At 44.0% G+C, this 18,259-nt stretch overlaps 1 protein-coding gene across 1 annotated transcript; it reads right to left on the reverse strand.

Annotated features, from left to right (window-relative positions):
- Window positions 1–7,435: 7,435 nt before the first annotated feature.
- On the reverse strand, window positions 7,436–8,682 carry LOC116522658 (mannose-1-phosphate guanyltransferase beta-A-like). The gene is given in 5 exon segments (XM_032237670.1): window positions 7,436–7,652; window positions 7,655–7,956; window positions 7,959–8,282; window positions 8,285–8,636; window positions 8,638–8,682. Coding segments are annotated over 5 exon segments (1,077 nt in total). The 3' UTR covers window positions 7,436–7,598.
- Between the last annotated feature and the right edge of the window lie 9,577 nt (window positions 8,683–18,259).

Raw genomic sequence — 18,259 nt, forward strand, 5'->3', positions numbered from 1 at the left:
TGGGCATAATCCTCAGCTCTGCCCTGCAAGGGTTCCCCCGCTTCCCTTTTATTTAATAGGGAGCGGGTTATCCTAAACAGGGCGGCTGGGCAGGACTCAGCGGACGCAACCAAGGTGGCTATGTGAGATCTTTTCGCTGCCCTAAGTGCCCTGGTGTATTCCTTGGTGCAGGTGGTTACCATTGCTCGGTTCGATTCGGACTTATCGGACCTCCATCGGTGCTCTAGGCATCTCCTCCGGCGCTTCATCTCCCGGAGTTCCTCGGTGAACCAAGGAGGTCTCCGGGATCCGCCGCCTCGGAGGGGCCGTAGTGGCGCAATCCGGTCGAGGGCCTCTGATGCCGCCGAATGCCAAGCGGCAACCAGAGTCTCTACCGGACTGTGGGCGAAAGTATCAGGAATGACCCCAAGCTCTGTCTGGAACCTTAACGGTTCCATAAGTCGCCTGGGGCGGAACCACCTGGTTGGTTCCTCCTCCCTACAGTGGGGCTTTGGTCTCCGGAAGTCGAGCCTCAGTAGGCAGTGGTCTGACCACGACAGGGGTATGATGTCGTTACCCCTCAGACCAAGGTCACAAATCCACTGCTCCGAGAGGAATACGAGGTCAAGCGTGTGACCTGCCGAATGGGTTGGGCCCTGAATTACTTGGGTCAAGCCCATGGCTGTCATGGAAGCCATGAACTCTTGCGCCCCATCAGAGTTTTCACCGAGCGAAGGCAAATTAAAGTCCCCCAGGACCATCAACCTAGGGAACTCAATTGCCAGCTCGGCTACCGACTCGAGGAGCGAGGGGAGGGCTGCTGCAACGCTGTTGGGAGGCAGGTACGTTAACAGCAGACCCACTTGACCCTTGAGGTCCAACTTTATCAGCAGAGACTCACACCCGACAAGCTCCGGAGCAGGGACCCTACGAGGAGCTAACGACTCCCGGATAACAACGGCCACACCCCCACCCCTTCCCTGGGCTCTCGGCTGGTGCAGCACCTGAAATCCTTCTGGGCACAGTTCTACAAGGGGGACTCCTCCCTCTGGGCCCAGCCAGGTTTCAGTAATACATGCCAGGTCTGCCCTCTCGTCTAAAATTAAGTCCCGGACGAGAGAAGCTTTATGTACCACAGACCTGGCATTTAGCGACAGCAGCCTGAGTCCAGGGTCCTGACTACTTCCGCCATCTGGTCTCGGAGTGGGACTCATAGGGCCGGAAGGAGGGATCTCTGTGATGTAGCGAACCCTCCTTCCCCGGTAATGGCCTGCCCTAAAGTCCCCGCCATATCTGCCCCTCCCTGTTACGACCGTAATACCCCGACCCTCTCCCGTGTCTAAACATGAAAAAAATTATTTTGTTTCTCTATCTCTGGTCTGATTTCCTCTTATCAGAAAATACTTGGGCCTTCAGCCTACTTCCCACAAAAAAAATATATATTTCTCTTCCCTCACAACTAGGCTGCAAAGATAGATTTTTTTCAATTACATTAGACACTTTCTTAATAAACTTTCCTTTCTGGTGTTTCTTAAAGTATCTGTTTTTAGCTGTTTTAATGGCCCTGATTCTATTTGTGCATCTATGTTTTGCTGGAGCTGGAGCAAAATGGTGCAGAGTTGTTCTAAAAGGCGCCATGAGAAACAATGTTTACATTGGCAATCGGGGCGGGGGGTGGTGGTGATCCCAATAGAAAGAGCTGTTTTGCAATAACTGTAGCAGAAAAAAAGTTGCTGTGGGATTCTTCTTCCACACTAAAGATCTTTAAAGAGAAGCTGGATGGCCAGTTGTTAAGGTTGTTAAGGTTGTTGTAGTAGTGGGGTCCTGCATTGAGTAGGGAATAGGGGATTGTACTAGGACCATGATGGCAAACCTATGTCACGTGTAGCTATCTCTCCGGGCAAGCAAGCTGTCGTCTGTTGCTCTTCCGGGTTCTGGTGCGCCAGCCAGCTAATCTTCATGCGTACAGGAGCGCTGGATACTGGAAGATCCGCTGCCCGATGCACATGCATGCACCGGGCGGCTGTTCTTCTGGTTTTCAGAACACGCAATGGGTGATTGAGCACCGGGTGGCTGTTGTTCTGGTTTTTGACCAGCTGGTTTTTGCATGTGCATATGTGCCAGAAACCAGAAGACCAGGGAAACTAGACGTGCAGCTGCCTGGTGTGTATGCGCGTGCTGGGAAGATTATCTTCCAGTTTCCAGCACGTGCACACTTCCATTTTGGTGCCGAAAAGTTTCACCGACACTGTGCTAGGATCCAGTGGTGGCCTCTTTTGTGGGAGTGGCTTGCCGGCCATGTGACTTGGTGGGAGTGGCTTGCCAGCCATGTGTTTTCTTTCTTTCTTTCTTTCTTTCTTTCTCTCTCTCTCTCTCTCTCTCTCTCTCTCTCTCTCTCTCTCTCTTTCCTTCCTTTTGTCTCTCTGTCCCTTTTTTCTTTTTTTCTTTCATCTCTCACTCTTTTTCTTTCTTTTTTCTTTTTCTTTATTTCTTCCTTTCTTTCTCTTTCTCTCTCTCTCTGTGTCAGTCTGTCTATCTCTTTGTGTGTGGCAGTGGTGGGTTTCAAAATTTTTTGGAACCTCTTCTGTAGGTGTGGCCTGCTTTCCGGGTCCACTGGTGGAACCTCTTCTAACCGGTTTGGTAGATTTGACGAACCGGTTGTACCAAATAGGTGCAAACTGGTAGAAATCCACCTCTGCTAGGATCTTCCAATCTATACATACTCTATGCAATATATGAACTGAAGGATTCTAACCCAGATTCTGTCAAAAAAATTCCCTGCAGTAATAAGATGGCCAAAAAGTACAGGTAGTCCTTGACTTACAACCATAACATAACACAGCCTGCCCATTACAGTCATAAATCATGACAGTCATAATACAGGTCATCATATTTTATGACCTTCTTTGTGCCACTCATTAAGTGAACCACCATGATTCTAGGTGAATCTTGGTTCATTAAGTGAACACCAAAGTTGTTAAGTGTTTGTTATGGCAGGTTTTTGCTGAAAACTAGAACTTTGGTTTTCAGCAAAAACATTTTAATTTTTTTGGAAGGAGGAGCCAATGTCGCGATGAGATGGTTGCGTGGTCTCAATGCTCTGAAACCACAGCCAACACTTTTGCCACTGGGTGGTCCAAACGGACCTAAATCGTCCCAAAGAGACAGTGAACAGGAAGAATACATCTTGCTGATCTCAGAGATATCGCAAAATCCTTGAAAGAAGCAAGGGAAGTTTTTCAAGGCAGTGACAAAAAATCCAGCCATGGCTGACAAAGTCGAGGCAACTCCAAAATGGAAGGATATAGAAAGAGAACGTGTTTTCAGCTGGTGAGGAATTTTTATTGTTTTAAAAAAGAGACTGCCTATAAAAACTCAAAAACCAAGATAAATTAAAGAATAGAAGAATCAAGCGGCAGAATTAAATTTGGAATGGTTTTGGACAGTGGTTATCTTACTTTTTAAGTGTTATTTTCATGGATTGAATCTATGCAAACCTTTTTGAAACAGATGGATTAAGTTTTCTTCTTCTACCTTCTCCTTGTGACTCTCTGTAATTTACAGACTAAAGTTTTCCTCTTTTATTGCTGTGGGCATTTTTCTAATTCATTTAAAAATTGGACCTCTTTTTCTAATTTGAAATACAAAAAAGATACAAAAAGAAACTCTTTAATAGTGTCTCCGCTCCAGAGGCTGGGAGGTTTTGTTGATCGGAGTTTTGTGTATTCAAAACTGAACTTTTTTCTTTCTTTCATGGATTCCTTTGACTTGGCACCACAAGGTTTTACTGTTTGGCTACAGACTGATAAGAGTGCACAGATGTCCCTTTGAAGTATGTTTTCGACCAGAGAGAAGTAAGAGCAGCGTTCTTTGTGAAGCCATGCTTTAATTTTGTTGGTCTTTCAAGCTAGAGTAGCTGTGTTTGTCAGAATTACACAATCCCAAGAAAAAGTAGAGGTCTTGACTTTGCAAAATATATTTTCAGAACTACAGAAATTATCAAATATAGTAGAAAAAACTGGAATATCTAGAGCACATAACAAGAAAATATGATGAAAAAATTGAAAATGTTCATCAAATGCAAAATGGGGTGATTGAAACTCAAAAAACCGAAGTGGAAAATGAATATAAAGAGACTAAACCTGCTGATATCTATGGTAATTGGTTTGTTCCTGAAAATGGAAAGAATGGAATACAGAAAGAGGAATTAAATGGAGAGGAAATCTATTTCAAAGGTCAAGATATAGAAGAAGATAAAATTAAAGAACCTATGGACCAGTGACGTGCAGTCAGGGGAGGCAGGGCCTCACCACTGTCATCATGAAAAGAAAAAAAAATGTAAAAGGAAAAAAGGCTGAGGTAGTTGCTGCCAGAGTCACAGTGGATGACTCTGCTTAGTGCTTAATTGTTTAAAAAAGCCTCTAAAAAAGTGCCCTCTACAGGAGGAGGCAGGAGAACCACATGCCTCATTTAGTCTATCTTTATGATCACTCAAGCAGAGTTAAGCAAGGGTTAAAAGCCGAAAAATTCCTTATGTAGATGAGGCACGTGGTTCTCCTGCCTCCTCCTGTAGAGGGCTCTTTTTTTAGAGGCTTTTTTAAGCAGAGTCATCCATTGGGGACTCTGGCAGCAGCTAACCCAGCCTGACCTCAGCAGCTCTTGCCTTTTTCCTTTTATATTTTTACATTTTCATCATGGCAGGCAAGAGCAGAGTTGAAATCCTCTGTGAAACAGCTGGAAAAGGTATGTGGGTTGGAGGGAGGGGGAGGAATTCAAAATTAATGCAATTTGTAAGTGATTGTATTATTGTAAGTAATTTGTGTGTGTATGTGTGTGTGTTTTACCCACCTCTGCTGGCGCACGGGCTGGCACATTTTTTTATGTCGGACATAGCAGCAGGGCTTTTTGACATAGCGGCAGGGCTTTTGGACATAGCAGCAGGGCTTCTGGATGCCCCAGTACTGTGTTCACCATAGAGGCAGGACACCTCTATGTTGGACACAGCACCGGGGTAGCGGGGCGGCTTTGCCTCTTGAAAGCTCTTGAAAGCTCTGCTGTGGGTGAAAGAAAGTGCTTTAATCAGTGGGGTGCCGGGGGAGAGAAGAGAATGCTCAGGCATTCTCGCCTCTCCTCCGGCATCCCACTGACTAAAGCGCTTTCTTTCTCCCGCCTGGGTTCTGCTCCGGGTGAAAAAAAGTGCTTTAATCAGCACTTTCTTAATCAGTGGGGTGCCAGGGGAGAGGACTGCCTCACCAGCCATAAACCTCACAACACATCACTGCTATGGACTTAAAGAAAGAATTTCCATTGGCAAAAGTGTCGATAACACTGCTGCCAATCAAAGACAAACTGAATAAGGAAACAGAAAGAGGGCATCAAGATTATATGAGAGATCTTATAAGCAAGGAGTTGCTAAGAGAAGTCCATACAAAGCTGATCAAGAAGATGATTAGAGGATTGGTACAACAAATGGCAGAAGATATGACATTGTTTTGTTACTGGAAAGATACATGTTGCTAGATGGAAGAATATAACTTAAAACTAGTTAAACAGTGAAATTTAGTGATAATAGATATAGTTAAATAAATAATTGATAATGATAATAATGTATACAATGTGTAGTGTTATGATAACTAACTATGATATGAATACTGAATTGTACCCATGAAAGGAAGATTAAAAATCCTTTTGGATTATATACAAAGGTTAATAAAAAAGAACTAAGTTAGATATAGTTAAGTTTTGATTATTAGGGGGAAATGTTATAATATAGGATATAGTCAAATAAAGGAGGGATAATGATGACAACCTATATATATGTATGAGTATAATATAAGTAAACTAAATGAAAAGTGCAAACAATGATTTGGAAAGGAGGATTAGAAAAGTTTGTTATTAAATATTATGGATGTTTAGTTAGAATAGGACATAAGGATTCAGTGTTATTGGAGGATTTTAGAAATATTAAATGAAATGCCAGTATGTGGTTATGTATTAAATCCAGGAGGAGCGTGAACGGAAGGAGTTGGCAAATGGAACGGCTGCCAGAAGGCGGTAGCAGGGCAGGACAGGCCTGACTGGGGGAAGGCCTCACAAGGGGCCACAATTGCAGGGAAAATTGCAGGCTGCAACGGTATGGAGGCTGGCTGCTGGGCGATGGTGGCCGGGCTCGATGGGCCAGATTGAGAGTAGGCCTCAGGTGGTAGGCGGCACCTCAATTGATCCACATGGTGCCTCCACTCGGTGCCATCTGGAAAGTTGACCCTGTAAGAACAGGGATCAGTTACTGTGGTAACAGTGGCAGGCACCCACCTCGGATCCCCCGAAAAACTCCTGGTCCATACAAGGTCCCCGTCCCTGAAAGTGTGGGGAGGCTGTTCCCCAGAGTAGAGAGGGTGCAATCTATCCAGGGTAGTCCGCAGGCGCCAGCCCATCAGCAGCTCAGCAGGGCTCTTGTGGGAGATAGGGCAAGGGGTGGAATGCTGACCCAAGAGGTAAGCGGCCACCCTTGCCAGCCAGTCACCTCAATCCATCCTGCCCAACACCTCTTTGGCTGAGAGGACCGCTCGTTCCACCCAGCCATTACCGGCCGGATGGTAAGGGGCGACGGGTGCATGGCAGATGCCCTGCATGGCCAGGAACTCCTGGAAAATCGTGGACGTTAACTGTAGTCCATTGTTGGACACGACAATGTCTGGCAAGCTGTGGGTGGCGAATAGGCACTGCAAAGCCCGCACGGTGCTTTCTGCTGTGGTGGATGACATTAGGACAAGTTCCACCCAGCGAGAGTAAGCATCCATGACCACCAGGAATACCTGGCCGTGGAAGGGGCCCGCAAAGTCCAGATGCAATCTCGACCAGGGTCCCCTAGGCACCTCCCACTCCTGGGGGGGAGCAGCTGGTGGAGCAGGGCATGACAGATGGCATTGGTAGCAACAGGCCACCAAGGCTGCTATCTCATCATCCAAGTGGGGCCACCAGACATAGCTCCGGGCGAGCGCCTTCATGCGCGCTATGCCCGGGTGGTACCCATGGAGGCGAGTAAGCACCTGATGGCGGAGGGACAGGTGAATAATGACCCTATCCCCCCACAGAAGGCACCAACTGTGTTTAGACAGCTCCAACTGGCGGGTTTTGAGAGGGCGGAAGTCCTCCAAAACTCTGCCTGTGGGCCAACCCCTCAGGACCCATGCCATGACCTGGGACAGGATAGGGTCGGCTCTGGTGTGAGCCGCCACGTCAGTGGCTGACAGTGGCAGATCCAGGGAAGCGCTATATAGGATCGATAAGCAAGGAACTGTCGTTGGGTCAGAGATGGGGAGGGGGCAGCGGCTGAGGGCATCAGCATGCCCCAGCTGCTTGCCTGGACGGTACCTCAGTGTATACAAGTACGCTGCTAGGAACTCCATCCAGTGGGTCATCCGAGGGGAGAGAATGATGCAACCATAGTCTTGTCCACTCCTAGATCTCCATGTAAAGATTAAGTCAGCAGCAAGGGAAAAATAGTATTTGGAGGAAAAAACTTGAACTTAATAGAAAGTCCCATGCCACCAAGGCACAGAGTGTGGTCGTTCCAATAAAATGTTCTGCCAGTTAGTCCAGCACTCAATCCAAGCTTGCTACATGATGATGAGTGGTTCTGGGACTGATTCAGCAATGGATTTGTGAGGCAGCAATGGATTTGTGAGGAGACATTGGTCCCATTGAGGTGGAGTTCATCATTCACAATGACATCTTCCCCCAACACAGTGACATTCTCCATCCGCACCCATTGTCCCACAGAGGAGCTCCACCCAACAATGCAGGATTCAAGCCAAGAGTGGGAACGGATGCGTGATCCCTTTAGAACAGTGCAACGCTTGATCCGAACACCATCCTCTACCACAACTCCTGCCCCAATTGTGACATTGGGATTAATACTGCAGTTTGATCCAATCTTGGCACTTGGGTCCACTAGTACGTTCCCCATACAGCCTAATCAGGCTGCTTCAGGTGTAAATATTGTAGATATAGGCACATGCCAGTAAGGAAATCTTTTGGCTGCCCATTGTTCATCCAGAACCCATGTAATTCCATAGCATAGAGTTGTCCTACCTCTCCCATTACTGGAAATATTTCTTTCTCAATTGAGGTAGGACGCAGCTGAATGCGCTTTAATACACTTGGATTTAAGATGTACATCCCAGAATTGATTTTATTGGAAACAAAAACCTGAGGTTTCTCCACAAAGCAATGAATGATTCCAGTATCTTCCTCACACACTACTACACCATATTTGGAAGGTTCTTCCACTTTTGTCACTCAATGGTGCCTTCTTTTCCATGATGTTTGTGAAAGTGTACCATGTCTGTGAAGGGAAAATCACAGATCACATCGCTATTGAGTACAAAATATGGTTCTGAATTTTCAGCCAAAAGCTCCTGTGCTAGTGCCAGTGGGCCAGCTGTGCCCAGTGGTTCCTTCTCATGTGACATAGAAATCTGAATGCCCAACCTTTGCTCTTGTTCTTTCATCTCCTTCTCCAGTAGTTCTGACATATAGCTCACAGCAAGAATCACATGATTAACACCCGCCTTTACTAAGGCCTCCACCTGGTGCAACAGGATGGGCTTGTTACAGAATTCGACCAGGGGCTTATGGATGCTGAGGGTTAGGGGGTCGCAGCCGAGTGCCGTAGCCCACCACCAGGATCAGCGCCTTCATCTTGACCTTCGGTTCCTGGTTCCAGCCAACTCAGAGACTCCTCCCCGCTCGTGGGAGCCAAAACTCACATCCACGGCATCGAAGGTGGGATGAGACGTGAGGCGGCTGAGATAAGTTAAACAGCGGTTTATTGCAAACAGAGCAATGAACTATATACAAGCGGAATTCAGCACCTCGCCCTGCTTGACAGCTATTTATACGGAGCTGTCAAGCACGGCGACCAATGGGAGTGCTCCTGGCAGCCCGCACTCAGCCAGCCGCGCTTTAGCCAATCAGGCGTGGCTTGGCTGTTGCCGGCTGTCAGTCGTAAGTCGAGGACTTTAGGAGCGGTCGCAGGTCGAGGACTTAGCAAAATCGAGTTTGGCACCCCTGTACTAGGGGAAACTCAAATGTTATTTTCAAGCACACTGATTAAAGTAGAACATCAGAGGCCTCTTTTGCAGGGAAGCAAAATGTTGAGAAATTGCTTAGCTTGAATATGTGGCTGCCTGGCCTATTCAGAGACTTAAAAAAAAATCTTCCAATTTTATGCAACCAATGAATCTGTCTTTCCAGAGGCTTGCGATATTTATCTAAGATAGTGAGTGTCCAGCAAAATTGAGCCTTACGCTAAGATAAGCATTTTCCTTCAATACATAGTTCTGATGTGGGTAAGTGATTATATTAGACTGGGAAAAATTACCTGCATCATCTTTCCAAGGCATCTAAATTTGGTCTTTAAGTGGAATGCACCACCCTTTTATTGATTACATATGTATTCGAAGCTGCTTACTGACAGTTCAGCCAGGCTGGGGGCAAAGATATCAACCGCCCCTACAGGCTCAGTAGCAGGTTAGCCTTTGAAGCTTTTGTTTGGCCAGGGATGCAGTTATCACTGACCTTGACAGAAAACATTTCAGAGTACACACAGAGAGACATTCAGGGTCTGTGCACACAAGCTTGCCTTCCGTAACCTCAGAAACACAAGCAGAGCAGAATTATGGTAAGTGTATAAACAAGGAGGTCACAAGGTTAATGTCTACTTAAGCCATTCCTGAAAATACCCATCAAACAGGAAAACTGGCAGATTGCATGGAGGTCCCCTAAGAGCAAAATCAAGGCAAACAAACCAAACAAAAGTTTAATACCCCTTCTTATATTTTCTTCCAAAATGTATACCTATTTTTTTTATTTTAAATTGTTAAAAGATTAAAATAACAGCCCAGGAATCTTTGATCTAGTTTCATGTACTTCTAAATTGCTTTCAAATCCATCTGTTCACATGTTGTATTTGAATAAAACAGATTTGGCTGAGGTGTCAACAGCTAGAGGGTATATGAAATTAGCATTGGGCTAATGTCTGTAACATGATCTGGAATTGGCATAATTGCAGGCTTTCCCAAAAACTCTTAATAACAGTGGAGAAGAAACTTGCTTAGTTCATATTTAAATGCAAACTAACTGTGCATTTTTCAACCAACACAGGAATCAAAGAATAAATTACCTTTGATATTCCCTCTTCTCATTCTCTCTGTAATGCAATTTACTCGTCCAAGGAGGAAGCCTGCACAAACATGCATAATGTCCTGAAAGTAATGTGCAAAAACCACATTAGACTGGGAAGTATTTGCAAAATATATATATATATATATATATATATATATATATATATATATATATATATATATATATATATATATATATATATATATATATATATATATATATATATATAAAAATAGGACATTAGACAAAAGTGCAAACAAAAATATGTCTGGAAGAAAATGCTTCCAAACACTATTTATTTATTTTTGAATGCTTTTAAGCGGCTTCAGTCATTCAATGCCCAGTGTGTGTTTTAATGGGAAAGAGTCAAGCCAAACTGAGAAACCAAATGGACAGACTGGATTATCTCTAGATATAGTCCTGGCTTCCCAATGCTGCTCCCTCCCAGGCATGTAATTTTGTTGCTTTGGAAGGTCATCTCAACAAAGATATGTGCCGTTCTCTTAAAGCCTTATTGATGAGAGAATCCAAAAGTCCAAAAATTCCTGGCTGAAAGGTTCTAGTTGGAAAAGAAAGAAACAAATATGGCTTATCAGCTAGTAGAAATATTGGAAGAAATGTCCATCTGGGTTCAGTTCCAAGTGGGGAAAAAGACACTGGAAACATGGAGGCTGTTTGGAAAGATGGTTGTAATGGTGGACAGGACCACATGGCTTGAGGTCCTAGGCAAAATGGGGATCACATGTTCAAAGATGTTGAGTGAAGCATAAGAAGGGGAAAAGGCCTTGCTGAGAGTCCCTGAGTTTTTTATACTCTCTGTTCAGCCCCACCCCACAACTTCCGGTTCCTGTGCAAGAAATGCATCCAGATTGGTTGTCAGATTCCCAGGGGGCGGGGGTCTTAGCTAACTTTGTAGGTTGTGTGCTAAATTTCATTGAAACTTGGTAGGTGGTGCAATGAAGGGCAATGAGATGGGGTAGATCTTGGTTATGTAGAACACGCTGGCTCAGGCCTTAATGGCCCATTGACAAAGGTGGGGGAGCTATTAAGAGTGAATCTGTTTCCTGCCTAAAAACATGTTTCTCTGACTCAGATCTTAATGGTTCGTTGAAAAGGGCAGGGGGAATGAGTTTCTGCCTCCCTTTTAGGGGGAGATATTCTGCCTTTTTAACATTTCCTAAAATATTTCATTTTCTAGGAGAGGGGTGGGTTTTAACTTCCTACAGAAGTAAGCATGCATCTTATTTAAATGTTTGCGTGATGGAAATAGCTAGAATTGCTTTCATCCTCTGGGTCGGTTTGTCTGTGTGATTTGACATGACCTTCACAATCAATGTGAATCAACCCTGAGTTGACTAAAGTACATGTTGCAATGATAGCTAAAGCTGTATTTCCAAGCTTGGTGCCAGGACAGTGTAATAATACTGTATTCTCCAGCTGAGTTTCTAATGTGTGCAACAAAGAGTTTTAAATAATTAAAGACTTCAGGGAAGTTTTGAGCCAGAACCTTGAAGCATGTCCCCAACACATATGCGCACACGCACGCATGCACACACACACACACACACACACTATTCACTGGTCCAACAAATCTAAAGAAGCAAAATATGTAGCAGTTTAAAAGAGATAGATGTATTGTTTGTTTGTTTTTTAAAGGCTCCAGTGACTCTCCCCTCTCTCTCCTGCAAAGGGATATAAATTCTTATCTCGAACCTGCTTATGTCTAACTGCCAGTTTTCCCAGAACAGTTTACTTTGGCAGCTGCCTTAGCTTTGCCTCTCTAATTAAATGATGAGATCATAGGAAACGCCATCTTATCACTTGGCCTTCTATTTACATTTTTCCTAATGCTTTTTGGCCTTTTCCATCCAGCCTTCCCCTTCCTTCTCCTTCACTCCCAAAACAGGGGGAGTCACATCAAACTCATCCGGGGGCTTTATGGTCACTTGAGAATCCCCAGCCTGTGTCTGGAACATTAATGTCACTGCCCTCTCTGCAGGTGCAGAGCAAAGCAGGTACTCACCCCTGTGGCTGGAACCAAAATTCAAAGTATTTGTCCCTCTAGCCCAGAGTTTGCCAACTTGGCAAACAGATTCTGTTGTTTCCATGAAACTATTACCCAACCACAATTTTACCAGGGACATGTCTGAGGATGAAACTTCAAGTCGAAGGCTATAATTCTGAGCTGGAGGGTCTCCCCATTTTCTTTCTTTCCCTAGAAGGGATTTAATAAATTCCCATCTATTATCAAAAGCAATGGGTTCAGGGTCCAATGTACACACTATGTAAACTGTGCTTCAGATTAACAAGTTGTACCGTCCCAGCTACTCATAGTTTATTCTGCAAAACGAAACAGGATTTAGCATTTTGCAGGAATCAAATGTTAGCATTTTATGCACTTGATTCTTGCAAAATGCTAAATCATTGTTACATATTTAGTCTCGACAAGCAAAGGTGATAAACACACAAAGGCCTTTCCAGTTTTCACTGGTGCATCCCAGTAGTTACCATTGGTACTCCTCAATTTATAATTGGCCTCTTAGAATCCATAAAGGTTATAACAGATCTCCCCAAAAGCTACCTACGTCCTGATTTCAAAGCTGCAATAATTGTGCATGCACACCCTCAGTAATGGGATTTCATTTGGGGCACGTGGCAAACTGTTCACTTTTATGGCTGTTGGAAATGTTCTATGGCCACATCACTGCAATTCCGAATTTTGTTTTCTGGTTTCCAGCAATTATTTCTGGCAAAAATCACCTGTTGGGAAAATGGATTCACTTAACAACCACAGCACTCACATAACAACTGCTACAAAAAATGTTGTAAAATACAGGTCTCGTCCAGGGGTAGGTTGCTGCCGGTTTTACTACTGGTTCGCAACCCACTCACACATATGTGTGCTGTTTAATGTAAATTGTTCTTCGAACATTCACAGAACAATTTAAAGTGACTAAAAACCAAAATGGTGGTGGCCCAGCGACAGCGAGGGAACCGTTTCAGGGGCGTGGCAGGCCTGGTTGCTGCCGGTTCTGAGACCCAGGTCTTAATTCCACTACCGGTTCGGCCGAACCGAGAACTACCCATCTCTGGTCTGGTCACATGGTATTAGATGTTGTGGTATTAACAACCACAACATATAATGACCATAATTCTGAACCCAATTATGACTATAAGTCAGACTACATGCATCAAAAGAAGGCAGCCTGGTTGCTAGTAAATTCAAGGGAATAGAATAGAATGAAATAAAATAGAATAGAATAGAATAACAGAGTTGGAAGGAATCTTGGAGGTCTTCTAGTCCAGTGTTTTTCAACCACTGTGCCACGGCACACTAGTGTGCCATGACATAGTGTAAGGTGTGCCATGGGAAAAACACTTTATATATAGTCAATATAGGCACAGAGTTAATTTTTTTTAACATTTTCTAATGGTGGTGTGCCTCGTGATTTTTTCATGAAAAAAGTGTGCCTTTGCACAAAAAGGTTGAAAAACACTGTTCTAGTCCAATCCCCTGCTTAGGCAGGAAACCCTACACTACTTCAGACAAATGGTTATCTAATCTCTTCTTTAAAACTTCCAGCATTGGAGCATTCACAACTACTCCCAATGTAGAGATAAATCAGACTGATGTGGCAAATCAGTCTGTGGCAAATTCAGGTAAAATTCAGAATGCCTAACAGAAATAGGCTCAGTGGTGGGTTTCTACCAGTTTGGACCAGTTCGGCTGAACCCATAGTGGTTTGGTAGCAAGGGTTGCTGGAACCGCCAGTGACATAGGCTTGCCACACCCCTGAACCAGTTCTTCAGGTGGCAGCATAGGCACCATCTTGTTTTTTGCTTCTGCACATGTGCAGAACAATTTTTACTGCACTGCGCATGCGTTCACTGTGCACATCATGTGCACATGCTTGCAGCGCGCCCACGAGCGAACCGGCAGTAGTGCCTGCTGGAACCCACCCCTGAGTAGGGTCTCAGATTTCTGAACCTAGCGATTCAGACCCATGTTTTGAAGAGGTCTGTAATAGAGGAGTGATATCTCATTCTCCTCCTCTTTGTTATATATTTATTTTCTCCGGCCAGAGGAGAGACAGAGTAAAAATTATTGAGAAGGAATTAATGCTGATGTGCTTGGGTTTTGCTTAGATCATGGAATTCAGCAAAAACTGAAAGTCTAGAGATGGCCCATCTCTTCTCTAAGGCACCTGAGGGTAGAACAAGAAGCAATGGGTGGAAACTAATCAAGAAGAGAAGCAACTTAGAACTGAGAAGGAATTTCCTGACAGTTAGAACAATTGGAAACAACTTGCCTCCAGAAGTTGTGAATTCCGCAACACTGGAAGTCTTTAAGAAGATGTTGGATAGCTATTTGTCTAAAATGGTATAGGGTTTCCTACCTAGGCAGGGGGTTGGACTAGAAGACCTCCAAAGTCCTTTCCAACTCTGCTATTGTATTGTATTGTAAGATCTCTGGACTAAATTATCACTTCTCAAAATATTCACCTGGTGGAATGGGAAAGGCCCCTAAGTTACTTCTCCTTAACAGGCAATGATTTGCATAGAGAATTAAATTACTCTGAATCAGGGCAAGTTTGAGTTTTCTTCCCTGCTTCTGACTCCATGCAGTGTTTGTTTACAAGACGGCAGGCCTTTCAAGTATGTGTATCTTGGCCAAAGTTGCATTTTCCACTATGGAACTAGTTCAGAGCTTCCCATGCTGAACAGTTGCAACACGAGCATGGAACATGGCTGGCTGGGGAATTTGGGGGGGGGGGGTTGAAGTCCATACAATTTAAATTTGCTGTGATTGGAAAACATTGATGTAGACCCCAAACTCTTCAATTCATTGAGCCCGACAGAGATTTCAACTTGTTCCTATCCCCCAAACTCTTACTACATGAAATAATTTAATAAATACTTAACTAAGTTAATTACAGAGGTGGGTTTCTATTTGGTAGAACCGGTTCTTCAAATCTACCGAACCGGTTAGAAGAGGTTCCACCAGTGGACCCGGAAAGCAGGCCACACCTACAGAAGAGGTTTCAAAAAATTTTGAAACCCACCACTAATTCTAACAACAACAACAACAACAACAACAACAACAACAACAACAACAACAGCAATAACAACAGTGGATAGTCTCATCAACTTTTGGAGAGCTGATTTAGACCTAGCCCTGTTGACACTCCAAAAGGAAATGAATATAGGACTGTAAACTGTAAACTTTGGGGGTTTGTAAGTGGTGGTTTTGACCCATTTAATGAGGTTTGCCATTTGAGTATACTTCTCTCAAGTCATTAAATCTGTTTATTGGACCATGGAGATTTCCAGCAGGAGAAAAAAAATTATGATAAAGCACATTATATAAATCAAGAGACAATCCTGCAGTTGGGGGGGGGGGTGTTTCCCCCAAACATTGACATTATGAACATTGTTGGACTTTTTTTTATTTAAAGCAAAAAAAAATGGTGCTGAAAGGATCTGTAAATAAGGGTTTATTGGCATTGCAGTAAAACATGGTACTTCAGATTAGCTTAGATCATACAGAGTAAATTAATTTTTACCAGAGGAGCCATGGAAGTCCAACTCAGCCCATAAACCCTTAATCAGTTTGGGCTTTAAATACCTAAGCAAATACTTTTAGACTGTACAAATAACTGTAAGAGCTTTTACAATCGCAGTGGCCTATCTAGATGGCCTGGCTGGCAGACTTGCTGACGGAGAGAGACATTCCGCAAGTCGTAGACTCTAGCAAAATATCATTGGGGGGGGAGAGATATAAATGAAGACACACACACACACACCCTCTGAGTTTATGCAGATTTGGATGAGCCCCAGAGTCACATCATAAGTTGCTAGCAAATGACAATTCTTGAATAGGATTCATAGATACCAGGGGTGTGAAACTCAAGGCCTGGGGGCCAGATAACTAGGTGCTTAGATCTGGCCCACTGGGCCACCCTGGAAACAGCAAAGGATCGGCCCATAGTGCCCCTGCCTGCAAAAATTGAGTCAGGACGGCCATGTACAGCTTGCCCAGGCTCCATTTTCACTGGCAGAGGGTTGCAGGAGGCCATCACAGCCAAAAACGGAGCTCAGGAGCCTGTTTTCTCTGCCAGAGTTCTCAGACCACCACCTGGCACACCCACTCCAGCCCCCCCCCCCCGAAGGTCAAACACAACCCTGATGTAGCTCTCAATGAAATCGAGTTTGACACCACTGTGTTATAGTTATGGTTAGTTATAGTTTATTAGTCTTGTATGCCGCCCACTCCCGGAGGACTCCGGACGGCTTACAATAAAAAGGGGAAAGGGAATAAATAAGACAAACAGCAATTTAAAATACAACAACATTCATAACATTCATTCATGTTAAACAATCATGTTGTTTGGTTGGTTATGGATCCATGTAGGTAGACTTAGTCGTAGACTTACTTACTACTTAGCTTAGCAACTGTTCAAAGTATTTACCTCTCAGATTTGGGGTTATGATGGTTCTCTCCCATCTGGATCACAAGATCACACTTCAGACGCTTAGCAATTGTAATGCATTTATAGCCATGTGCAGCTTTCCAGGATCACCTAATCATATGATAGTTTTGCCAAAAACTGGAAATGACTTCTGCTTTTCAGCAAAACTAGCGCCTTAGCAAACATCAGTTAGTGTAAGAGATGACCAGGCTAAAGTCGAGGAAGGGGTCAACTGCGACATCATTTTGGAGTCCTTTCACACCATGAAAGATCTAGATCCAGCCCACCTTGAATTCCTCTTACCTACCGCCAACTTGCTTTGAGTGTTAGTATTCGAGGTTCTTTTAGAGAGATAGCATGAAATAACATTGTACTCATTTGAACAACCCTGGTCCTGATTTCTTGCACTGGACACCTTAATGACTGTGGCTTTTGCTTAACGACCACAATGGCAAAGATTGTAAACTTGGGTTGTTCATATGTTTAGCCATGACTTATGGCTAAAATGTGCAGGATCCCTTACAGTCATAACATGAGGACTACATGTATGTTCTGTGTACCCAGCCATCGTGATTTTCAAGCCATGATGGAAATTGAGCTATTCCAACTGTGTATTAATTTGGGGAAACCTACATTAGAGATTTAATCTTGCTTAATTGCCTTGGATCTCTCAAAATTTGTTACTCAGAGACTTTGGAAGAGAACAATCTTTGACAGGACTGTTTCTAATAAAATTATTATCCCCATAGTTCCCTGTAAGACCTCTGGATCAGAGGTGATATTCAGCAAGTTTTGACCAGTTCTGGAGAACCGGTAGCAGAAATTTTGAGTAGTTTGGAGAGCTGGTAAATATCACCTCTGACTGCCCCACTCCCTAATCTATTCTCTGCGTCCTGAGTCCCAGCTGATCAGGAGGAAATGGGGATTTTGCAGCATCCTTCCCCAGCCACTAGTAATGAGTTCCTACCAGTTTGGACTGATTTGGCCAAATCGGTAGTAGCTTGGCGGCCTGGGTCACTGGAACCAGTGGCGACCCGGGTCTGCCAGGCACCCAAACCGATTCTCCCAGCGGTGACATAGGCACCGCCATTGGAGCTGCCATCTTGTTTTTTGCTTCTGTGCATGCAAAGAGCAATTTTCATTGTACTACACATGTGCGTGCAGTGTGCGCACAGGGCATCCCTGAGCAAACCAGCAGTAACAGTTGCTGGAACCCACCACTGACTGCCACATCCACCAAGCCATGCCCACAGAACTGGTAGTAAAAAAAAAAATGAATCCCACCCCTGCTCTGGATACGAGGCTGCTTAATACTGAAATGAAAACAGCACAGAAGTATTACCTTCATTAAATATCCCCAGCAAATTTAAGCAAAGGCAGCTTAAACTGTTCATGATTATGCAAATTTCCCTATGGAATTGCCTCTTCCCTTTAAATGCCTCACAATTAAAATGCAATGTGGCTTTTTGTTACTGTTTTAAGAAATCAGCTTCTCTGTTTCAGAAACAGGCCCAATTCTTTCTGAAGATGAGAGAAAAAGAATTAAGCTTCCTTTAAAGAAAAAAGTTTTAAAAAGCACAAAAAAAAGCCACAATGAGCATCAGTTCCAGGCCCTGCTGATG

The sequence above is a fragment of the Thamnophis elegans genome, chromosome Z, assembly GCF_009769535.1.
Source record: "Thamnophis elegans isolate rThaEle1 chromosome Z, rThaEle1.pri, whole genome shotgun sequence".
Taxonomy (NCBI): Eukaryota; Metazoa; Chordata; class Lepidosauria; order Squamata; family Colubridae; genus Thamnophis; species Thamnophis elegans.